Source organism: Rhea americana, unplaced genomic scaffold (genome assembly GCF_003343005.1).
Source record: "Rhea americana isolate MKP2758 unplaced genomic scaffold, rheAme1 scaffold_200, whole genome shotgun sequence".
In the NCBI taxonomy this organism is placed as follows: domain Eukaryota; kingdom Metazoa; phylum Chordata; class Aves; order Rheiformes; family Rheidae; genus Rhea; species Rhea americana.
The window spans coordinates 882,649-907,921 of NW_028186151.1; the positions used below are offsets into that span (position 1 = coordinate 882,649).

The 25,273-nt window shown below is 54.5% G+C and overlaps 1 protein-coding gene across 1 annotated transcript in view; it reads right to left on the bottom strand.

Moving 5' to 3' along the window:
* The window catches only part of EPHB1 (EPH receptor B1), a 95,180-nt gene that overhangs the window by 41,488 nt on the left and 28,419 nt on the right, over nucleotides 1–25,273 (bottom strand). Inside the window, exon 3 of the mRNA XM_085303890.1 lies at nucleotides 19,155–19,836. Coding sequence (XP_085160016.1) covers nucleotides 19,155–19,836 — 682 coding nt within the window. The remainder of the gene's footprint in view (nucleotides 1–19,154; nucleotides 19,837–25,273) is intronic.

Here is a 25,273-nt window from a genome sequence, read left to right on the forward strand (position 1 = left end):
AGGCCTGGCAAGGATTGGGCAACCCACGCAGACAGCTGGGGCCGACTTTCCAGCTGATCGACTGATCTATTGGCTAGTCCGATCCAAGCCATCCCTTCCTGCCCTTTGCTCGTGTGGTTTCAGAAGGAGCTGGAAAAATGCAGTATGCCAGGGAGCATCCAAGAGGTACTGCATCCATGGGTCCACCTTAAACTTTGGACCTGATTCCTGCTTTGAATGCAAAATTATTACATCTAGCATCCGCAAAAGGTCAGGCATCGATCAAAGCCACTTGCAGAAGAAATAGTAAACTCTGTAAAGCGCTCCAATCTATCAAGATGCTTCCCCACAATTACTGTTTTTCTTCTCTCCGGTGTGGCTGTATCTCATCTGGAGCCGTGCCTCCACAACGGTTCTCCACCTTCCCCAGCCCTAGCGGTGGCTTCAGGCACGAGCGCTTCAGAAACAGTCACAGACAAAAGACTCGAGAGGTGACGCTCTTCCACCCGAGCAAGCCCTACACAAGTACCCCATCGTGGCACGAAAGGGACACCAAGTCTCATCAGTTAGGCAAGGCAGAAGACCTAACCACGCATGGACCTGGAGACTTCCAAGGTGGAACTCCATTTATTCGCAGTCCTGCCTCAGGGTGACCTCCTCCTCGACTGAGCCCTCAAGTGAGCAAGCGTTGAAATCTGCGAGTGCTGAGAGCTCCCCAGCAGTCTGTTTTTAAGTGCTATCACCACAGAGGAGCTGCAGAGCCAGAAGAACTTCTGAAAACCATCTGAAACGTGTTGGGCTCTTCAGAGAAACCGAAGGAGAAGGCTCGTGTATTGGGGAACGAGCCATCCAATTTTAGTTGGAACGCGACAGGAGAGCGCGGGAGGAGGACGAGGACCAGAGGGTCACATTAATATGAACACGCATCATTTTTAAGCATATGGGCATGTTGGTGGTTCAGTTAAAGGGTTTTGTTTATTCCTAATTACAATTAAACTAAACGGCACTTGTCAAAATAACAGAACAAAGTACATCCTGCAATACGGCGTCCTTGGGTTTCTTTCATCACTTCACTTACCCGCAAATTCCTGTAATCTGCACGCGCCCGTCTCCTAATTGTTATTATTACAAATTAGCATTTCTCTCCTGTAATTATTTTATGGTTGCCTAAATTCCCCTGCAGCTTCAGCCGGGGCTGATGCCTTCTCTTTCCTCCCTCGACCGCTCTGTACCGGAGCCCTCCGCTCCCAAACCTAACCTCTGCCCAAGCCGCTCTGCTTTCTAGGGAGGGTTGAGCAAGACCCCAACACAGTAGCTGAACCATAAAACCTGGGCACCCAGGCTGCTGCCGGGCCCCGGGCCCCTGCACACGCACAAGTGATGCTTGTTCTTAATCAATCCTGTCCTCCGCGCACGGAAAGCGGCGCGCTGCACACGGGATTTACGGAAACCCACGCAGCACGGGACCCCTTAAGCGCCCGGACGGCAAGCGCGACGGTTTCCTTGACGCAGGGGCTGCCGCAGGAGCGGCTCCCGGAGCGCGCGGGCTCGCGATCCGCGGCAGCGTCTCGGGTCAGGAGCGGGAGCAGGCTCTGCCTCCGCGAGCTACCGAGCCGCGCCGCCCTGCAACGCGCGCGTCTTCATCCCGGGTGCCAATTAATTGATTGTTTATTATGTGGGCTGGAGAAGATTAACGATGTGCTTAACTAGCCGTTGCCTCGCGTTTAAGCACCTGCGGCGTGCTTGCAGACGAGGAGGCAGATAACCAGCCGTGGCGTTTTGCAACTCTGCAGCCCTCGGCGCGGGTTTTTCCTCCTCCCCTCCACGCAGCGATCTCGAACGTTGGCCAGCTTTCACCTAATGGCCACTTCCAAACCACGGGACCGGCTCCGCTCTCGGAAACGGCCTCTTGCAGGAATTAACGTCCGAACGCGTCCTCCCTTCCTCAGATTTTGGGCGGCGGCGCCGATTTTGCTCGGCTGCAAGAGGCACGCAGCAGCAGACGCTCTGACAACAACTTCCAAAGCAGCCCGTTTCCATCGACTCGTCTCAGACGGTCCTCGCGGCTTACTCGGAGTTTCCCGGAGATGTTCCAGCTGTCAGCCACAACACAACGCGCCCGGGGCAGTCTGGCAGCACCAGAAGCTCTTCGGAAGTTACGGGAAGGCGCTTTCGAGCGCCCAGGCCGAGCTGCCAGCGACACCCTGCTATTGCGGCGCGCTGCCGTCAGCCCGCTTATGCGTGGACACGTCTCCTCAAACTACTTCCACTCAACACCTCCACCAGCCTAGGGTCTTCCTGGAGCTAAACGAAGAGAAAAGGAAGCTTGGCAATGCCAGAAAACGTCCTAGGCGGCTGCTTAAAGCCAAGTTACTCTCTTTCCCAGTAGCTTGCACGGAGGGGTTCAGCCAGAATTCATCGCCGGAGGGGTTAAAAGAAGAGACGTGCAAGCAGCAGGTCCCTGGAGAAGGACGCTAGAGAAGGCGCTTGCCCTTCATCTCGCAGGGCTAAAAAGCTACGCTCCCTCCCAAAGCGAGCCGCTGTCAACCGACCGCCGAGGCGTTCGGCGCTACACGGAAAGGGTGCGAGCGCAGGGGCAGCCGAGCGCTTCGTTTTTCAAGCTAAATCCTCTTGGCTAATGCCTGGAACCTGCACTTTTTAATTGCTCTCTCAGGGAAGCTTTAGTCTGAAAAAAAAAAAAAAGAAAAAGAAAAGAAGAAAAAGAAAACCAAAGCAAGGAAGGAGACATCTCTTCTATATTAACTTGCTCTAAAGCTCTCTGGGGACATGGAGTGGCGTTTTCCTGATCAGCTTTTAAAATACGAGCTTCTGCAAAGAATTACTGACCTCGGCGTGCAATTCTCCGGGTCCTCCGCCGGGCCCTGGCTGACGCCCCTGCCACTGCTCCCTTCATTTGCAGCAAATAAAGTCGGTGGCATTTCATAATCTCCACAGCTCCGATTTCCCCACCACAGCAGAGCTAACCACGTTTGCTAGGTCTCGCTCGACATGGCAAGAGGCATAGACTACAAAACATGTTTCCCATCTTCGGATCTCGTGAGCTTTCTGCAAACGTCCTCTTTTCGACAGCAGTCTTGTTTCAGCTGCCCCAACTCACGGCGGATCCCTCCCCGCCGACACACAAGACACCTAAGGATGAAGCAAGAGCACTGCCACTTAGTCCACATCTTATCTCCAGCTCCCTCCGTCCTCCTACCCTGTCCATCCTCTTTGGCCTCTTCTGAACCTGCTTCTGCTTCGCCTTCCCGAAGGTCCATCACCCTGGCATGGGCAAAGACACTGGCAAAGCCTGGGTTTTCTAGCCTTGCTCTACAAAGTGCAGATGGCCAGTGCCCACCAGCACGACCAGGAGACAAGCAGTGGGGAAGGTGCAGGATTATTTGATCTGTAGGACACTATGGCCCTGACTGAGAACAAATAAGGACATCCTGGCCATGAAGACACTGGGGCTGGCACTCAGAAGCCTGTTCCTTGCTGCCGAAGTCCGGATCTAAGCCTTGTTGTCCCTTAAGAAAAGCACGCTCGAAAAACAGCCAAAGCTCGAGTAGATTACAAAAGGGACGGTAGGATACGGCCTCCAGAGGCAGCCGGGGCTGAGCACAACGAGCCAGGTGGTCTCACTTCTCCTGGGCTCCAACAGTTGGCAGCTACACTAGCATTAGGAGCGGACAAACTGTCCCTAGCGATCTGCTCACTATTGTTTGCTCTGAGATTGATTTTTGCAGTCTTTTTGGAACGGGTGATCGCTCCTCACTCGGCTGTAACTCTCCGTTCTTCCACGGCTTGCTGCACAGGCCGTGCCCTCTGCGCTGGACCACGCAGCCCAGTGTCCACAACCCTGCAGCGAGCGCAGCAAGCCCACTCAAAAGTAAGCACAAAGATAGGAGCTCTGAAGCAGGGACCTCTGCAACAAGCCTTTCTTCACCCAAGCTCAGCCGGCAAGAAGCCGCTGTCCCCCTCCAGGCAGCTCAGCTCAAACCAGGGGCCGAGCGACACGGCTGCCTTCCGCCAGCTTCGCGCCGTACCGCCTTTACTAACAAACATCTCCCACCAAGCCGGAGGGAGAGAAAAACCTGCCACCAGCAACGGGCAGCTCCAACTCCGGCACCCCAGCGCAACCTCGACCTTCTACCTGCTGTCTCCTCCAGCACGGGCAGTCCGCGTGGCAAGGGCGACACGGACACCTCTCCCGCTGGCACGTCACAGCTGAGGAAGCAGGACGGTGACACTTGCCTGGGGCCGGTTGCTCTTTGGAAGAAGGAAGGACGTCGTAAAAGCTGTTCTCGCATTTCGGCGAATGTCAGAGAGAGCCGCCCACGGCTTTCCCTCCGCAAGCACAGATCCGAATCGCAAGGTGGGTTACAAAATCAGTTGTAATTCCTGAAGGACTCATCCTAACGAGTGTGCTCGTTATAACGCCAGCCCGAGCTGAGGGGCGTGCTGCAAGGTCTGCAAAGCCTGGGACCCACGTTGCCTCCAGGATCAAGGAACGGAGCTGCCCTGAACTCAGCAAGAGGAGCAGCCGCTCATGCAAGTGGAGAACCAGCCAACACCGTGGTACTGTCCCATCCCGTGCAATATTAAAGTCCCAGGGCAACACAAAATTTAGGCATGTCTAACTTCCAAAAAACACGGAGGGGACGGGAGCTGTGTAGCAGTGCCTTCGTTCGGCTCTGAGCCCAAGAGCCACAGTCCAGCGGGGGAGTCGGCTCCAGGTCCAAAGAAGTTGCACAGTAAATCCCACCCAGATGACAGAAACCCCTGCAAGATCTTCCTTGGGACACACCACACTTTGTGGAGGACACCGCAAGCGCCCTCAGCTCCCTGGGGACGGCTGCAGAAGCGCAGGGCGGACAGCCGGCGTTGCTCTGTGCCACGGCCAGCATGGTGGGTAGTTTGGTAGCTCTCGTGGCAGCAGGCACCATCCTGCAAAGGTCTCCCACCGCGGGCTCCTGGAAAGGAGAGAAATCGCTGCAAAGCGCTGCAGCGCCAGGCGGCCCCTTTCGCGTGGCCCTTCTCGGGGCAAAAACACCAAAAGAGCGGAACCGTAGCTACTGCTTTTACTGCTCAAGGTGATTTTGCCCCCTTCAGAAAAATACGGTTGTCCACATTCCACTTCCAATTTTTAAGAAAAAATTGGCTTCCAAAACTGACACTTTCTGAACAAGGCTCGCAGTTTTGGATGAAAACCAAAAAAACCCCAGAAGCAGCTTGCTAGCAAACCCCTCGTGCATCTTGCAAACACCTTCCACAAAAAGTGTATTTACCTCTTAAACAACAACAACAAAAGGCAAACAAAATAACTCAACAATTTCTCACTGCTCTGGTGGAGTTTTTCTGATGAGCCCCAATCACAGGTATTTCAGATGTGCTGCCGCCGCCGTCTCCGCGCGCAGCCGGAAAGCCCCGTTAGCTAAATGCAACCTCTGCCCGGCGATGCTTGCGATATCCCCGTCTTCAAAGGGCAAGGGAGGGTGGTGCTGGCCCGGGCCGCCTTCATCTCACTCATTATTTTTCCCACAAACAGCCGAACGGGGAGTGGGCGCCCCGTGCCAGAGGCTTAATTGGGAGCCGGGCTGGATGCTCTCCTGCTTCCCTGCAATTACCTACCCTTCCCTCCGCTCCTGCCGCTGGTGGGCACGGGGGGGGTTGCGTTGGGTTTGTGTTTGGTTGGGTTTTTTTAACTTCTCCTTTTTAATGATCCGATTCTCTTTCATATCGAGCCAGCCGCTTGTCCCAAGTCCCTGCGCCCCAGCAGCACCGCGCCGGGCTCTGCAGGCAGCCCGTAATGATGATGGGTGGCTGGCTGCAAGGTCCGTCAGATGAGGGTTGTCACGGCTGGCCCAGCATCAGGCTTCTTCAAATTAATTCCAAAAGGCTTCAGTGTTCACAGCTGTCCTCTGCTCCCTGACAAGGAGGGATTAGAGGATATTTATCACGAGCATCATGGATTTCTGGCCTGAGAAGGAAGGTGGGGAGATGAACAGCATGGTGACCACACTGGAGCAGTGCTGGAAGACCTCTGGCACTTGCAAGCAGGCTAATAAAAGGCCAAGGTCTTCTTCTGGGCAGTACGGAGGCGGCAAGCCAAAGGGCAGCCACCTCGCGAGGCCAGCAAGGCGCGTTTTAGAGGCACACTGGTTTCCGTAGTCCGTGGTGCAACACAGCTAGAGCTGTCTTCTAGGTATCTATCCACAGCTGCGCCAGCCTCTGCAGGAGACCATAGTGTGGTCCGACTCCTGTCCACATCCACAGCGATTTCACTGTTCTGCCCCCAACACCTGCATTTAACCCAGCAGCCCTGCAGCCGTTCAGCTTCAGGCATCCTGAAGCCAACCACGTCTCCTGACTTGCCACTCAAGCTCTCTGTGGAGGCTCTGGCTCAACGCAAGTCCTCTACAGCTCCACAGGACTCCCCCTTGCTCTCCAGGGTGCAAGGGGGAACCGCAATCACCTCCTCCGTAAAGCAGTGAGCATGGGAAGCCCCAAAAGTCTCTCCTCCTGCCTGCAGTCGCTGGCTGCATTTGAGACCAGTGCCTGCAACACCCCACCAGAACCGTGACCAGCTCTAATTTTCCAGACAGAACTGAAATCTTTACTGCTACTGTACAGCTTGCCATGCCTCATTAGCTCAACGAGACCTCAGGTTGTAAGCAAAAGCCACCAAATCTCCTTACATGTTTTTAATGCTTCTGCTGTACCAGGTGGAGCAAAGGAGGAAACGTCACCTGAGAAAGGGGAACTTCTGCAGTCAGAGCATCCCTGACTCCTTGGTCAGGAGCCTGCCCCGAAACATCTGCGATACATCTCACAAGCCAGGAACAAGAGCCTGGAAGCACGTCAGGATAAAAGAGGCTGCTATTCAATACTGACGCTCCTCAGGCGAGTCTCCTGCTCCATTGCCTCTATGGCTGCTCCCCAGCAGGGTGCCTCCAGGACAAACAGGACCTGTGCTGCCTCCAGCCCTCACAGAATCACAGAATGGTTCGGGTGGGAAGGGATCTCTGGATACCATCTAGTCCAACCCCCCTGCTCAAGCAGGGTCATCTACAGCAGATTGCCCAGCACTGTGTCCAGACAGCTTTCAAATATCTTCAAGGATGGAGACTCCACAACCTCTCTAGGCAACCTGTTCCAGTGCTCCATCACCCTCACAGTAAAGCTCTTCCTTATATTCAGATGGACTTTCCTGTGTTTCAGTTTCTAACTGCTGGATCTCCCTGAATCCCCACACAGAGACAGCTGCTCCAGGGATCACGAGCCATGGGTGCCTGAGCAAAGCCAGAAATCCTTCATGCCTGTCATTTTGGGGGCTAGATATCCTCACTATGCTTTGCCCCCAAGAAGGAAAAAAAAACATCACAATCTTTATAGCCAGGCAAAGCACCTCCAAGAAATCTCAGCCTGCCCAATGTTGGAAGTGGACAGTTGGCTCCACAGACTCCCTGAGTTTGGGGCAAGACTGTGGTGGGACAAGGCCACCTGAGCACCACCAGTGACCCGCGGGACCAGATTTGGCACTGGCTATTTGCATGGGGCTGTTCAGAACAAGAACTTGCAATGGAGAAGGGGCACGTGCCTGAAGGGGAGGTTTCTGCTGTCTGCTGCTCCACGGTAGCAGAGGCTAGCAGAGGTTGGAGAAAACCTGGAGGAGGTGAGATGCATGCACAGCCGGTGCCACCAGCAGGTGCAGGATGACAGAGAATTAGGCTTGATGCAATTCGGTTACAGCCCATTGGCGAGAACCAAAGCATCCATCTTGGTGGCCACCTACCCCCAAAAGTGCAATCATCAAAGGACATCTCGGCTCTTAGGGAGGCACCGTAGGCTGCTTCAGCATCTCTCGCAGAAAGCGGGCCGTGCCAAGCATGTAACTTCACGCTGAATCCGCGTAATAGGTGATTCTCGCTCGGATTATGTTGATTAGCAGGAGCTGCTTCCACTGAAGATTGGGAGCCGAGAGCTATTCCAATATAATTACAAACTGTGCTGGTCTCATCACATTTTGTTGCCATATTTCAGCGCTATATACACAGAAACTCATAAGATAAACATGAGCTTCCAAGCATCTGGGCTCACATCCTGCAGGCGACGGTTTGCATTTATCTAAGAGGTAGGGAGGAAGGAGGCTCCGCTCCTCGTGACGCAGGGAGTTAATTAAACCAGCCCTTCACCTTGGGAAAAATCACTTCAGATCTGCCCTGGGACACATGTAAATTAAAATCAGTGGCTTCTGAGCCTGGTCCACAATGGTTTATTCATGTAGAAAAAGTAAAATTCAATGTGGTTTTCCTTCTCATTTTTTTGCCCTATTCTAACAGAGGAGAAAAGCATTGATTTGGGGAGACGTGGGGCAGGATTTCAAAGGCGCTTCCAGGGCGGTAGCTGAGTAACGCCAATTAGTGGCAATAGGATGTGGGTGCCTTATCTGCATGCGCCTCTTTTGAAAATCCCATCATTTATCAGCTACCAGTTTGCTCCCCCCTCTCCGCGCCGGGGCAGATTAAGGTATTCAGAGGAATAAACCCAGCCGTACACGTGCCGCGGCACGTGCTTCACTGCCAACAAAAAGCAGCTCGTGGTTGCACAGCCTTCAGGTGAGAAGCAGCTCATGGCTTTCCAGAAAAAAAAATCAAAGGGAAATAAAAAGCATTTTGGCACCTCAAGGCCATGGGGCTGAGGCCTGTCTTGGGAAGGAGCAGCAGGAGGACAGAGCCGGAGGGAAGCCCTGGAGATATGCTACAGCTGGGCTGGGTGGTGAGGAGCAACTCAACTGCAAGCTTGGAGGAGCACCAAGTTCTCCTGGTCCGAACCACTTGAGGATATCCCCCTCCTCCAGAAACGTGTCCGTCACTGCCTACAACAGCTCAAGCGATGGATGCTAATAACTCGGAGCTGCTAATATTAGCTATTAATAGCCAATAATCAGAGCGTGAGTCAACACACTGCCCGGCTCCCTCCGCCGTTCCCACGCCGCAGGCTGCAGCAGGAGCCACCAACGGGAAAAGTCGATGCCCTTTGCTGCCCAGCCGTTTCCCTTCGTTTCTGTAAAAAGGCCGTGGAAATAAGAATAAAATATATATATATATATAATTTTATACTCATTCCAAAGGCAGCTCATGGGAAAACGGAAAGCAAATCCCGACACAGAAACTTGCTTCTGAACCGAGGGACACAAATGCTTCAGTCTGAAAACACGGCAACAAAACACCCATGAATGTCTCACTGCTATTTTTTTTCTTTTTTTAAACGCAGCTAGGTTTTGTCAGGGGAAAGGGAAAAAAAAGAGATGGTTTTGCAAAGAAAACACTCCCGGTAGAGTAGGGCATGGGGCAATGTCACCCCAGCTGGGCGGGCAGATGGGCTCCCATGTCCGGGCAGCAAGGGGCCAGGTACCATCGCCTGCCCGCTGAGCTGGGAGAGAAGGAATTGCAGTCCCGAGGCACCAAAAGAAAAAAAATCCCATCTTCAGGCTGACGAGAGGTGGCACAGAAGTCAAGAAACCAATTCTGCCCCTGAGATTTGAAGTAATTTAAGATGAGAAAGGACTGAGGACCCAAGCAGGAAGGTGGCAAGAATGAGCCACTCTGGGGTGCCATCGGGAAGCACCTTGCCGGGAAGGATGCCGGGAGCAGAGCTGCCAGGAGAAGCTCTGGGACCCCCAACTACATGCGTTCAGCCCCTCTGGCTCCTATTTGTGGACCACTAAGCAGACAGTTTAGGACAGCACAGAGGCACGGGGAGGTGGCCACTGCTCTCATGCTCTACCAGCAGCTCAAGAAACAAGAGGTGAAATTCATGACGGTCCACAAGCCATGGGAAGCTCAACGTCACCATCACCTAGCAGAGCCACAGCTTCATCTGTGGGGCACAGCTCTGCCCCAGCCTGAGCTGCTAGTTGGCTCCTCTTCCCAGGTCCAGACCCCACCACCCACCTCCACCTCTCCTCTGAACTCCTGCAGGCCACCCAAATTGTCCCTTCTGCCCCTACCTGGGACTCTCTCCTTGGATTTGGGAGTCCCTTGGTGCCTCTCCGAGCCAGGACCTTGCAGTGGTAACGCCAGTGCATTTTGCTTTGCCAGACTAGTTCAAGTCACCGTCGCCCTAGTCAGCAGTGCTGCTCCCGGGCACGCGCAGCTGCCGCACGCCGTCACACGGGAGCTGCGGGCGCCTTTATTGCTGCTGGTATTTCAAGCAAAGCTGCTCGAGATACTGCAGATTCGTGGCGGATGCAGAGCCGAGGTCGGGTCATTCTGCTCCCCTGCAGATCAGCGAACATCAGGCAGGAGACTCGCACGGAGAACCAGGGTCTGCCTCTCCTCCCGCAAAGGCTCGGCCAGGCGGACGGCTCTGAGGAATAGCCAGAAGGTGACGCAGCCTGGAAGAGCTGTACATCCCCATCACCAAAAAGCCACTAACGAACCGACCTCTGAGTCTGGAGCAAAAGGTGGAAGATCAAAATTTAGGCCAGGACTCCTAGACACAAAAATACAAACTACAAAACCTGTTAAAGCCAGACAAATCCCAACAAGAAATGAGGTGTGACTCCTCCAGAGCCACGGTGCTCACTAACGACCATCAGAGCAAGGTAGAGCCACCTGGGGGAGGGGTCTCCATGCCCTCACACCAAGACTGGACGCAGATGTAGAAGATGCTCTACTCAAACCCTAGCTATTGGGTTCAATACAGAAGTCACTGGAGTGAAATTATTTCCTCTGTGCTGTAAAAATGTGAGACTCACATAGCCTTTTCTTGTCTCCAGAAGTCAATAGGAACGGACGGGAATCTGCACCAAAGAGCCGATACTTTAATGTTCCACTTAACCCAGCACATCGTGTTCACCCCTCAACACCTACGTGATCTATCGAGCCATTTAATGAGCAGGAAAGTGAGTTGCCACAAAAATCCAAGGTAGATCTCGCAGAATAGCTCTCCCCCCAGCTAAGAAAAAGAGTTACAAGGTGCTATTAGGGGCCGGGGTCCTAATCAAACACAACCACATCGTGGAGCAATAACGGTACCGAAGCCCTGCTGCCAGGGAGCAGGCGAGAAGGCAATCTCGAACACGTCAGAAACCCCCCGAGAACGACGCATCTGCTCCTTGCTTTGCGACCAGAAGGGTCAGGGGACTTTGGACACCACAACCTGGCCGGCGGCTTGATTTTTTATCTCCAGCCCTTCCTCGGCACGGGAAACCGTGAGCAGGTGGAAGGATGGTCCCCCTTCCTCGCAGCCAGAGGTGCAGTCCCAGCGCCCCAATCCCCCTTCGCCAGGAAGCAAACGCTGTCCCCTGCTAATAGCAATTAATTAAGCACCTTTTTCTTCTCTGCCAGCTCAAGCCACACAGTATCCCCTCCATCTAGAAAACATCAAGTGCTTATTAATTACGTCTGAAGTGGCTCCTAGTTAGCGCTGACGCCGGGAAGGATGAGTCACTCCGGGCCGGTGCTACGGGAAAGGTTTCGTTCACGGGCGGCTTGGCGCTCACGCAGCGCCCAGGCACGGGCAAGCGCGCGGGAACGCCTGTGCCGGCCGCGCAGCGGCGAGGCCGCGGGATCGGAGCAAAGTCCCCGCCGGCTGGGACGCCGGAGCCGGCGTTGCAATTTAAACCCCGGCTCTGGAAGCACCTAGGATGAACGTGGCTCTCCCACGTCCTTCATCCACCCCCAAAGCCCCACGCGCAGGGTTAAACGCACACGCAACGCGGTGCGCTCCGCCACGAATACGAGCGGTGACCCGTAACTACTAATCCGTGGAGCAAAGGTGCCTTTTAACCCAGCTGTTTCTTGCAGGTCCTGTAGCCCTCTCGGGGGGTGGTGCCTTCCGCAACCTCCGACATCGAATCAAGCCGCATTTCGTGCAATCGGGCGCAATTTGCTCTCTGCTATTTCTATATATGAACATCACTTATATATATTTTGTATAATTTGTCTCTCTTTTATTAACACCTCCTGTTCCACCCTAAGCAGTTAAACGGTGCGAGCGCGGTGTCCGCTTCCACTGATTTTGCCTGCTCCCATGGAGAAGCTATTATCAGCCCTAATCTCGTGAACTGGTAGGAGCCAGAAACGCCTGGGAAGCCAAAGAAGCAATTTCTGAAAGTTTTGCCTGTCTTCTTTCTGCTTATTCCCCCCCCACCCAACCTGTGTTCTCCCTCTCCACTCCTTTTTTTTTTTCCAAAATACGATTTCATTTCCACACGAGAGCTGTTTTATTGCACCCAGGAGAAATCTTCTTTTCCTCTTGCTTTCTTACCAGAGCAGATGGATTTTTTTTGCCCACCTGTAACACCGTGTTAATACAAAGCGAGGCTCGAGATGAGAGCGACACACACATCACCCGCGGGCCAGGTCCAGCCTGGAGGCCCGAGTCCCTGTCTTGGCCTCTTGACCAAAAAGGCAGGGGAGCCCAGAGATCGTGGCCAGGCATCCAGGAGAACATCCCAGCTCCTCACGCAACCCTTCAGCGGGCAGAGCTGAGCCCATCGGTGCTTTCCGCAGGCGTTTCCGCAGTGCCCACGCCGCAGGGCGATCACTAGATGCCCAACCAAACCAAGGCTTAGAGGACAGCTTGCAGCCAGCTGCCAAAGCAGTTGGTTGCCCCAAACAAGCCGCAGCCCCGCAAAGCTCCTTCAGATGCCACCACAATGTGCACCAACGCTGGCTGCAGAAGCAGCAGAGCTGCCTCCACTCCGGAAGACAGCTTTAAGCGGAATATTTTTCCTTGTAAGTGGGAAAGTGCAACTTCTCTGCCTTTTGTCTTCTCTCTCCGTCCTTGATGGCCCTGATGGTAAAATATGCCATTGCACCAGGATTTCTGGCCAGCTGAGAGAAGCCCCCTCTCGAGTCAAAATCACTCATTCCCAGGTACTTTTCCCCATTAAACTGTTGGCCGAGCCTCCACCTCGATAACTACAGTGTAAGTTAGGCGAAGCCGCCTGGGAGTTCCTCTGTTAGCGCTTGGAGCCTCCTCCGGCCAACTCGCATCTGCTTCCTCTCACCAGCGAAGTTGCAAAGCAAACACCTTGAAGGAGAAAAAAAAAAAAAAAAGAAAAAAGGAAAAACACAATGTTTTCGTATGGCACTTCGGTTTCACTGCCGGATGGAAACAGGAAACGAAGCAGCGCAGAAAAGGTAAAAAAAAAAAAAAAAAAATATCCAACGGGTTAAGGCGATTTGGTGCAACTCGGTGTCAGAAAGCTCCTAACTCCGACTCCGCGTTCGTGGTAAGGATCGGCTGCCGACGGCATTAGCGAGCCGCTGTCGCTTAGGCCGGGCGACAGGAGAGTCGCGCAAGGGCTGCCGCGAGGTGCAGCGTTCGCGCCGGGAACGCCGCCGCCAGCCTGCAAGGCCGCCCGAGCAGCCCAAGACGGATGCGTTTTCCCGGGGCTCCTCAGTCCGCCTTTAAAGTGCCGCTTACGCGCACGAGAGATGCTTTGATTTAATCGCTGCCGTCGTGCTCTCAGCACGTCCTCCGAGAAACAAAAACACCGGCAGTGAAAAACAGCCGCTTTTAAGCGACGCCGAGCTAACACCCTCGGCACCGCTCCATTTTTCAGCGGCCGGGATTTGCTCCGCGCGCCGGACGGCTTGTTCCCGACCCGTGTCTATGCGGTGACTCCTCCACTTACTGGAACGTCATCAGTAACGTCCCGTCTCCCAGAGCAAGCGGTGCGACGCAGGGGATGCTGCCGGGGCTCCCCTGGGAAAAGCGGAGAAGCACTGCGCAGCAAGGCACTGCATGCTGCACCGTGGTCTCAGCACAGAGGTCCCCATCTCCTCGCTGCCACCTCCAAGGTGACCATTCATAAAAGAGCTCTTCCACAATTTAATAAGGACAAGGAAAAAACGTAGAGAAAGCTTTTTGGGAAAAAAAAAAAAAAAACACTGGCCAGCCAGAGGTCTGCAGGACCAACACGTGTGTGCAGCACCTCCACCATGGAGGTGCTCCATGCTACGTCCATTCTCCAGTCACGTCTCCTTAGATGTTGGCACAGCAGCTGTTCTCCCACCTTGCGTAGTTCTTTGAACTCCCTTAGCCCACTTCTTCATAGGTCCCCAGGACGTGCCCATCCCAACAAGCAGAAGCCCCAGGGCTGGTCACAAGCCCCTGGCGCTGAGGTGCAACGTGCGGCTCTTAGCAAAGGACACCCGTTTTCATAAATGGCAAAGCCTTAATCGCGACACGGCATATAACCTCTCTAATTAGGGAAGCTGCATGTTCCAAAAGAACGTATTAAAAATAATTCTATTGAAGTATTAAGTCCGAGCACAAGCGATGCCCACGCATGCAAGCTGGAGATGGATTTTTGCTCCCAGGAGATGTCCCGGTATCACCAGCATCAGAAAAGATCAGTTTCTCCAAGCACTTAAGCTACCGTGGAAAGTTTCTTAGATTGACCATTAACGTGGTAGAACAAAGTCAACGGTTTTGAAGCAGATTTATTCCCCCATTTGTAAATAAGCTAATGAAAAAAGCCTTAGAAAAAATCAATGTGGGCTTTTTCTTCCTCTTTTAAGGCTAGAATCAATATAACATTCAAAAGTTCTCATTATAAAAGTGGGGGGGGGGGGATATAAATGGCCCACAGTGCTCTTTGGGGAGAAAAAACACAGGCAGAAAAACATCCGTATCTCGTGGCTCGACAGCCACTTCCCAACCCTTCTGACGCTCTTCCCTGGTGCTACCCCAAGGGCGAGACGGATGCGGGCAAAGCGAGCGGTCCTTGGGGAGAGCACCGAAGGAGCCTGCTCTACGGATCTGGACTTCTCCAAGTCATGGAGCAGCTCTGATCGACACTGGTTTCCTTCTTTCTCAGCCAGCTCCACAACTAAGAGGTCCCAACTGCTTCTTCACGATGCGGAGGTCCCCGTCCTCCTTCTCGCCAGCTTCCCTGCGTCTCTTGTGTGCATCTCCAAGCGCCCCTCTCCTTGCCCAGGCTCCCAGGCAGTATGGTCAGAACTGCACAATAATTCAGGTTTGGTTTTCCTGCCAGAGAACCACCTCATCCCCGAGCCTGCCTTTACTGACCGAGGGGGAGAAAAGGCAGTTTTCTCTTAAATCCTCTCCAGGGGAGAAGTATTCCAGGTCCTACCTGACCTCTCAGTCAGGTAGGGCTGCCACTTCTGTCCTTGCACACGAGCACGAGGCAACACCGAGACGGTCAGAAGGGACAGGGACAGGGACAGGTCAAAAAAACAAAACAAGATTAAAAAAAAAGAAATCAAACCGAGATTCATTAATTACACGCAGCCCTGGGCCTGCCACAGTACACAACGAGCAGACGAACGTATTCCCAGGGAACGCCTACGAAATGTCCCCCTGGGCATGCAGAACTCCTGAAACGGGAGAAGAAACCTTGAATCCATGGGTATCTCCAACGCAGGAGAAGCAGGGACTTACAGCCAGCCCCCCCAGATGACCTGAACTGAAAACCCCCAGGTGAGTATTTCCCAAGGGCACCTAGCCGACAAGACGGGTCACAAAGCATCCAGACACCTCTCCGGGATTGACCCTCACGTCAGGAGGACCAGACGGGACGCTAGCCCTGGTGGTACTGGGCCAGGGGACTCGGCAGCGGACTCGGTTCTCCTTCGCCTCTCCTTCAAAGGGGGCTCGCTCGTAGCGATGCCGCTCTGTGTCATCACCCACGCGCTACCGACCGCCGGCCTCCCGAACCCCCCCGGGACCTCAGAGGGGGAGAGCCCGGGAAGCGGGTGCCGCAAGCCAGGCGATCCTCTCCGGCCCACCAACAGCAAGGAGCGCGCGGTGTTTCTGAGGTCAGAACAGGGAGCAAAAGGGCCCGAATCCACTGGAGGAACATTTTGGCTAATAATGTCTAATTAAGACTTCCATTAAAACCTATCGTACTCATTAGGAAAAAAAAAATAACGAGGTTTTCCTGGACATTTTCCTTGTGAAATTATTATGGCTGTTAATGGATGTCTTCATTAAGGCATAATTTAAGAAAAAAGTTAAATGTATATATATTATATATATTTTTTTTTTTTTTTGAGGTGCAGTGATTCAAACACGTCTGCTACCTAAGTTGCAGCGAAGCAAGGCCACCGGTAAAACTGGGCTGCCTGTTCCACCCAGTGGTGGGAAGAGGAACGTGTGCGAGAAGCAGCTCCGAGCCCAAAGGCGAGCGCCCGCTCCGGCCCTCCGGCCTCTGCGCGATCGATCGATGGATCGTCGGGAAGCGCTCGGAGAGCGGCCATCTTCGAGCGCCGAAGAGCGACCGCCCGGCTCGCGGCGCGCCGCCGACAGGGCTGGGTGGCAGCGCCTGAGCCGGGCAGAGCCTGCCGCAGCGCCGCAGGATGGGAGAGGCGGCGGAAGGCTTGGCGTGGTCGGATCCGGGCGGGAAGAGCGGGGAAGGGCCCGTCTCGAGCTGCTGGGAGGGCCTCGGGAGGTCCGCTGCGGACCCACCCCGGGACCGCCCGCGGGTCCCTCCCGCGCTTAGGTCCGCTTTGGCTTGGCTTTGCTTGCGCTTTTCCAGGTAACGAAAGCAAAGGCCGGTCGAGATGTATTTCAGCGGACGGAAGGAGCGTTACAGAGCGCTGCTCCGCTCCGTCAGACCCACCGCGGAAACGCCCCGCGGGCTCCTCCGCTGCCGTTAGGCGGAGAAGCCGCCACGGCTGCGCAGACGCTCTCACCGCGGTCTGAACGGGGCTTTTTGGTGCCCAGCTTGCCCGGCTGGGAACACGAGAAGCGCTCTGCTAGCTTGGAGCGGAGCGGAGCGGGACGTCCGGAAGCGAGGCGGACAGCCACGGCGACACGGAGCCCTCTCCAGCGGGGCAGCGCGGCCGCAGCGCACAAGCCGCCCGGCTGCGCCGTACGCCCACGAACCCGGGGCGCGAGGCCGGCTGGCGCCCCATGCGAATTATTCGTTTTGGCCGCGCTCAACGGCCGAGCGGCCCCGAGGCGCGGGCACGGTCAGGCTCGGCGGTCGGGTCGCTGCAGCCGCCGGCAGCGGGAACGCCGGGGACCTGCTCGGCAGGCGACTCGGGAGCCCGCGGAGCGCACGGTCCGCGGCGCAAAACCTCCAAATAGCCAGCGAAAGCAAGAACTAACCGGGCCGGTAAATGAAAAACCGCTCCCTCCCCGAGGCAGCGTTACGTTATTATTACTACTATTGTACGCTTCTGGCAAAATAGGATTATTTATCAATTCCAGTTTTTAGCAAAAATAAATATTAATTTTTGCCCAAAGGAAGGGAAAAAAATCATTTCGCTGTTAAAACACATGTGGGTTCCCCGTTTGTTTAGTCAATAGAGGAAAAAAACGTCTCGCCAGAAACATTCTGGTTTATTAAGAGACCTTCCTCAAAAAGGAGCACTTTAATTCCTGGCAAGGGAATAAAACCTCTTCCATCAGGAATGATGTTTTGCTTTGGGTCAAATGTAACTTAAAGAGAAATAAATAAATAAAGAAGTAACCCGCAAGCGCTCTCGCGCACCCGTGAGGAGCCACGGCCGCAGGCGCGACGCGCGGGTTTCCGCAGAGCGCCTCCCCTTTCTCGGGGCGGTTTCCCAGTACCCGGAGCGCTGCCCCCGGAGCACGCGGTCGCTCCCAGCTCCGAGAGGCAGGGCAGCCGGAACGACCGCCCCGCGGAGGCGAAAACCCGCCGGAGCTCCCGGGCTGGCGCCGGTTCCGCCCGCGCCGGGGCGACGGATGCGATCAGGGTCCTCGTTAAGCGGGAAGCTTTTATTAAAGCGAACGAACGCACGCGTTTCCTGCGCGGCTTCAACCTCGGCTTCGGCAGCTGCGTCTCTCCGCAACCACGGCTGCCACCTGAGGGGTCTCGCAGCCAAGCCGACCACCGCCTACGCAGCGCCATCCGCACCGGAAGGCTCACGGAACGAGGGCGACAGCCTCTTCCCTGCTCCCCCCACCAAGACACCCCGCATTCCCTTCTACACCCCGCAACAGCATGACTCCGGCCTTTCGGAAAGCGCCGTGACGGCAGCCTTTGGACCCCTCCCGCTCCCCGCCCCCCCCCGGCTCTGCCGCACGCGCGGGCACGCCGAGTCCCAGCGAGGACGGGAGCAAGGCCCCAGCATTTGCACGACCCAAAACCGCTTGGTCTTCGCCCGAAAGGGCGTTGCGCGATCCCCTGCGCGGCTCACGCGGAAATCCCCCCTCCTTCCCGCGCGACGGGAAATCAACCTCCCGGCCGAGGAGGGCTCCAGCAGGCTGAGAAGCGCTCGCGGGGCTCTGATGGGACAAACCCGCAGCTCTGCGGAGGGCAGGGCGGGTACGCTCCCCTCCTGCACCCAGAGCACGACTCTCGCCAGCAGGACGAGCGCACCCCGCCCGAAAAGCGGCCGCGCACCACGGAGAAAGTCAAGACGGACCCTAGTAGAGCACCCGCCAGTACCTTGCTCTGTAAGAGAAAAATTTTCCTCATAATCCCGTCCATCTAGCAAGAGACCGCTCCGGACCCTTCCAGACCAGGGAACGAGGCACGGGCACGAGCGCCTCCACGCACCCCACTGCCTCCAGAGCACCGCTGGGTCCATCGGCCTCCCGCACAGAGAAAGGCACAGGCTGCTCTGCGGTCATCAGCCACCTAAAACCTCCAAAAGGAGCACCAAGCACCGGATTCAACCCTTTAGGTGAACTCCAGATTAAATGGACTGGACCCCCGTTCATGACCGCTCCATTTACACACACAAGCTACGTTTACGGGATGCCTACACATGCTGTTTTCCCTTGACACCTTTCCTCTAAGGCCTCCCTGCTTACCAGCAGCTTCCAGGTAAGCGTTCCCGACGCCAGCACGCAGCTTGCACACGCATGCTCCGTAAAGACCCCGCAAAGCTCCAGGGTTCCTGTAGGCACCAGCAGAAGTGACACACATCAGCTGTCCCACCCGCTCTGCGTCAGGGTGAAACACGAGGCACAGAGCTCTCAGCAGCATTGCACCACTTACGGGCTTCTGGTTTTAGGCGCCTGCTGCCATCCGTGGGTGAGAGAGCTCTGCCCTACTGCTCCCAAAAAAACGTCTCCCTGAAAGCAAGACCGCTTCACGGCAGGTATCTGATGCAGAGCCGATTCCCAAACAGACAAGACTCACAGCAGCTTGGCTGCGGACAGACCGGTCATTAGCAGAGCTGGCACAAAGCACCTTGCACAACCAAGGTCAACCTTACCTTTGCAAGCCACGTTGTTCTCCGGCTCGTAACCAGCCTTACAAGTGCAGCGGCCAATGGGGACCATCCATTCCCCGTCCCCGTTACAGTACAGTTTAATGGGCACATCCACTTCCTCAGCGTTGGGGATGCAGGTGCCCCGGGCAGTCACCAGCGAGGTGCTTTCTGCTCCTGTCATCGTCTCTGGGAAAATGGCAAAGTTCTGCACCACGCTAGGGCACTTCTTAAAGAAGACCCTGACTGACAACAGAGACATACAAGCCCCATAGTCCTGGAAAGCCAGGTAAAAACCATTGCGGGTCAGGGGCCCAAAACTTCTCACTTCTGTGTTCACCTTCATCAACCGGCCTCCAAAGTCCACCTGGGAGAAGCTCTCATCAGCAGCAATGGTGTCCACTTTGAGGTAGGGTGCCTCCGTCCAGAAGGCAGACTTCTTGGTGGCAATGACAGAGTCTGTCTCGTAATAGTAGAGGTTGAAGGTCTCCTTGCAGGAGCCAGGAACGTTAGGGAGGCTGCTGCAGTCCCGCACAGTGAAGCGCATCTCCGTGTAAATGCGGTGAGCGCCGCGCCGGTTGATGAACGTGGTGAGGAGCCAGTTGTTCTGGTTCGGCTCGAAGACATTGCACACCTGGTACGTACGGATGGTGTTCAGGTTCTCATCGTAGCCGCTGACTTCTTCCCACTGTAGAAAGGAGAAGAAAGAGGCTGTGAGAAGGAGGCAGAGGGAATGTGCACGGCCCAAGAGCCCGTGGAGGTGCTGGTGCTTTAGCGGGTCTGGCTCTCACCCCTGGCACCACAAGACAAAAATCACACTTCACTTTCTTAACGAATTTAATCCTTGGGACAAAAGGGGAACAGAAGGGCCCAAGGCGCAGCAGGCCACTTGCTGGCAGAGCCCCAAACAGAAAACACCCAATTGCCTGCTTCCTTCATCCCCTTATCTCCTCAAACATCTTTTCCATGTGGACAACTGCATTAGCTGTCCCCAGAAAGCTAGGAGGACATAAAAGTGGGGACAAAGATGGTCCACACACTCGGCAGTGGGAGGGAAAGCGCCACACGAGCCTATGTCTTCATTAAACGGAGTCACCGCCGGGGCTGCAGAACGTGCGCGACCCAGGCTCGAGGCACAACAGCAAAAAGAATAAAGTAAAACAGAACCAAAGCCACGCTGCAGCTGCAAGGGAGAGAATACAGGTTTGCGGTTCGATTTATAGAACGGCATTAATATAATCCTGACTACAATTTCAATTAAGGGACAGCAGCAAACTGTGAATAGTCTATGATGGCATTAGAGTCCCACAGACAGATTTACATCCTCATAATCCATTCATTTTAACTAATCCATGTTTACAGTCTCCTCATAACAGCGTTAGTCACAGAGCAGTCTTTGAGCAGCACTGCGACTATCGTGCATAATTTCTACGAGCGACACTACAGAAACGCTCGCGCGCATTTACATGCACTTACGTGGGGGCAGAGCCGGACGCATCCACCTCGCAGCGCAGGTAACACGGAGCTGCCCCGTGTATCAGCTCTTCCCAGGGAGGGAACAAGCCCAGCACTGCTGCAATTTTGCAGACTTTTGTCCTCTTCCGTTTCCCTTTAAACAATCACGTTCCTCCTCTGCTCCCTAAGCTCTCACCTTGTGAACTGCAGCAGTGACGTAAAAAAACGCATTATTTTTGTTAAAAAAAAAAAAGACAAGCGATCCTCTCGCAGCGCACGCTGCCAACAAATGAGGCAGAATATTTGCTCCCAGGTCTAGCTATTGAGCTCTTGTAAGCTAAAGCAAAGATCACAGCTCAAGGTTGCGCGCTGTTGCTCAGCGATGTTTACCAAAGCAGCAATAAAAGCAGGCAAACTCATCCATCCTGCTGAGCTCTCCCTCTCGCCACCCCGCGCCACGGAAGCGGTGCGCGAGCCTGCGTTTTACACGGGACACAATGTGCAAATTCCCCCTCCTTTTATTACAAGGCACCTTTCCGTACGAGAAAGCTGCAAAGCCCGCCCGGCCCGGCTGGCTTGGCCTTGCTTCCCAGCCCATTCGGAGCTTCTCATTAGAGGCCACCATCCAATTAATGCCAGACGACGGTCTGCTTTCAGCGCTCACCCGCCCATCAGTGGCCATCGTTGGCTTCGCTGCCTTGCCAAGCTCCGCAGCAGGAGTCCTGTTCATCCAGCGCGTGCCTCTCACGGTCCCGCCAGCGCTCACCACCCGGGTTCACCCAACCAACGTTCTCCCATTCGCGACGCACGTCGGAAAGCCAGCGCTCTCTAGCTCTTTCCACGGACCATTCCCCATGGTATTCTGAGTTGCAAATGGAGCTTTGAACTTCAGGTTTGGATTCAAGACATGCCGGCAGACGCTGCAATGCTTTGGGTGCCCAATGCATGGGGCTCCTGGCGCCGGGGCTCCTGGCAGAGGAGCACCTCAGGTAGCAACCACCACAGTTTGCTGCTACAAGAGCTGCAGTTAAAACAGGACGGAGCCTGCAGGAGGATCTCACCCACAACAGATGGGACGGGTCTGCCAAACACCTCCAGGTGTGAACTTAGGGAGCAGAGGAGGAACGTGATTGTTTAAAGGGAAACGGAAGACGACGAAAGTCTGCAAATCTCCAGGCTTGCTCTGCTTTGAACGAACTGCCTGTAGCAACAACACAGATGAACAGAGCAAGTCAAGACCCAGCAGTTGCAAAAGATACCAGTGGAGCAGGAACCTGCCTGGACCTTCTGGAGATGTTCTAGCACCTATGGGAGCACCATCAGAACAGCTCAACATGCTCTTGCCTGAATGGCCGTGCATCAGTGCTCCTGGCTCAGGGCAGCCAAGCAGCACGGGAAGGGACAGAAAGCAGAGATGCTCCCTCGGGGCCAAGCGCAGGAGAGGAAGCGAGTACACTTGAGCCCCACAGCGCTGGGTCAGGCAGGCACTGGCACTCTGAGCCCGCGACGGAGCTGTAAACCCAGCCACGCAGCTGGCTCTCCAACATACCTCCCCGTGCCTGTCCCCGAGATCCCGACAGACCTTGCTCCATGTGAAACCGCGATGTTTCCCGCAGGGGGGGCGTGCACAGGAAGAGCAGAGCTCAGCCGTCGCACAACCGTGGAAGGAAGTGCCTGCGCCGCCGGCTCTCTGCCGAGGAACGACCCTTCCTGCCATGCAGAGCCAGCCAGCAGAAGACATTGCTGCAAGCGGCCAAGGAGACCACTCCGAAATCTGCCTGCCACTAATCCATTATATTAAAAAGAAAAGCATGAAAGCAAAGACAAAAAAAATAGAGAGAGACAGGTCGCCAGCAGCGAGTGGGCACGAAGGGGCCACATCAGCACCCCGAGCTAGGATCAAACTCTCCCCACGCAGCAGATAACCTAGAGCGACCTGCAGCAAGCACCCTTCCCCAGCCCGTACTCGAGACTGGCTGGTGGGTGGGAGAGCCAGGACTGCAAGAAGCCTAGAGACCCCTCCTGGGGATCCGTCCTGCACGACTTGCCGCGGCCAAACCGCTGCGTTTCCCGTAGGAACGTTCCCCCGCCTCTTGGAAACGCCAATTTGAAAGCACCCGTTCCCTGCGCGTCAGCCGGGCTCCCGAGAGCCTGGGAGCAGCACATCTCTCTGAACACCACCGAGCGCGAAGCTCCCGCGAGAAGGGGAGACGACGTCTTATCGGTAAATGAAAAGGAAAAACAAGAAAACACCAAGCAAAGCTGGGGGTCTTCACTGACTCAAACGCAAGCAGAAAGCCACGCACACCTTAGCGGGACTGAGTCGGACGGAGATGCCGCTGAGGCCGAGTCACAACACTGCGAACCCCCGCCGGCACCCCCGGCTCCGGACAGCCCTTATCCCAATCCTTTAAAGCAGCACAAAAAGCAGTGCCACATGCAACGCTTGCGGACCCGAGCTGGCATCAGACTAAAAATGGTGAAAAGAAAAAGCAACGCCCGCTGCCTGAGCGGCGAGCTCGGCCAACGGCCAGGCAACCCAGCAGCACCAGACCCAAGAGTTTCCAAAAGATAAATTTCTGTTTAGTTAAAACAGAAGTCAGTCTTGGTGCAGGAATGGAGAAAGTATGCATTTTATGCTAATTACGCACATATACACATTTATTTATATGTGTTCACATATGTGTACGTTTATTTAATTGTGTGTCCACGGGCAAAGTTCTTTCATCATTCAGGTTTGCCTGAATTTCAGCCTGACTGCTCAGAAAGCTGCAAAACCGACAAAACCCCGTTAGAGCTGGGTCCCAATGACTGCACGGGAGGTCACGCCAAGAGTCCAAAATACACCTTGAAACGCTTCCTATCTGCCCCGTGAAATGGTGCGACTAAGGCTCTGTCCCCGAGCTCCGATTTTTCAGGAACGCATTGCAAGCGCTGAGACCCAGTACCGATCACCAAATACGTGGACCTTTTTTATGCCTTTTTTAATAAAAGGCTCAGTATTTTTAAATATTTTCCAAAAGAGCAAATAAACACACTTGTAAAAGACCATTGCCATGATCCATCAGTAATTTTCTGCAAAGACACAGACTCTTAATGCTCCACTCGAACATGAAGAAAAGCTTCTCTACTGCGAGGGTGACAGAGCACGGGCACAGGTTGCCAGAGAGGTTGTGGAGTCTCCTTCTCTGGAGATACTCAAGAATTGCCTGGATGCAATCGTGTGCAATGCGCTCCAGGTGACCCTGCTTGAGCAGAAGGGTTGGACTAGATGATCTCCAGAGGTCCCGTCCAACCTCTACCATTCTGTGACTATCCCGTGCCAGGTGGGCAGGCTGAGGGTATCATGAGACGCAAAGGCCAGACACAACCCGTGGCGTGCTCGAGACCTGTGCCTCTCCCGGCCGTTTCCAGAGCGGGCTGGGAAAGGCTTTGTGCTGCCAAGTCGGGCAATGTAAGCGCCATGCCTGCCTTCGGAGGGCTTTCAACAATATCCAACCACATTTATACCCCATCACCTGTGTATAGTCTACCTGGCCCAGATCTTTCAAAACACTTGTAAAACACTATGTTTCAAGGCCCTCCAACATACCTGGACAGGATTTAGTGCCCAATGCATATCCATGATACTGTTTTATTTATTTTATTTATTTATTTTTAACTATGCTACATAGTTTTGGTGACCATATGGAAGCCGCTTTCTTTAGAAAACCTGGCCAAGCCAGCTGAGCCCTAATGAGGACTCTGGCTCGCACGCTTTCTCATTTGGTACAACGTCCTTCAGGCCTCAGGGGTGAACCCTGCACGCTGAAAGAGTCTACCAAGATAACACACGTAACTAAATAAAATATATTAGATTTTTCTCCGAGGCATTTATCTGCCTCTTTATTTCCACTGATTTAACGGAGCCATCCATCTCTCAAACCAACCACTGGCCCACCTGAGTATCACCCCTGCTGTTGTATCCATCTCTACCCAACCTGCTATCTATCAATCTGTAATGCCTACCTATTAAGCTCGCACCCGCCTTTCCAACTGATCTGCTTCCCCCTGTCTGCTCCTGTCTTTGTCTATCACTTTCTCTGTCAGGGGAATGTGAGTCAGGTTATTTTATGCTTCCATTCCTCAAAGGCTCGTATTATATAAAAAAGATGTTTTAAGTGCCTCAGGGTGTTTTGTTCCTCATTACTTCATAAAAGTGACATTAATAGCCAGGAAGAGCACTGCTGAGTGCAATTATGGATGATGTTCCAGGTATGAAAGCTGTTTTGAGCCTGCTAATGTCTCCTAATTACAAGCCTTTTGGTACAGAAAGAGAGCGAACGCACGAGCGGGAGGATGGAGAACGGTGACTTGGCTGAACAGTTTACCTGCAAGGCGAAACACAAGGGGAGGAGCGCCTTCAGGGACTTGCCTGGATGGAGGAAAGCTCCGTCTTCTCCAGACACCAGGGCCACTTCACTGAAGAAACGAGTTTGAAGGAACACAGTCCTGCGTGCCGCCTCGGAAGCACCCTCCCCACCGTACAGCTCGAGACGGCAGAGACCAGCAGCGCCCAAGAGCTCAGGCAACGGAGCACGCAGGTACACGCCTGCAACACGGGCGTACGTCCTGCCTGGACAACCCAGCGAGGGGCACACGCTCAGCCTGACCTATCCAAAAAGGACCGC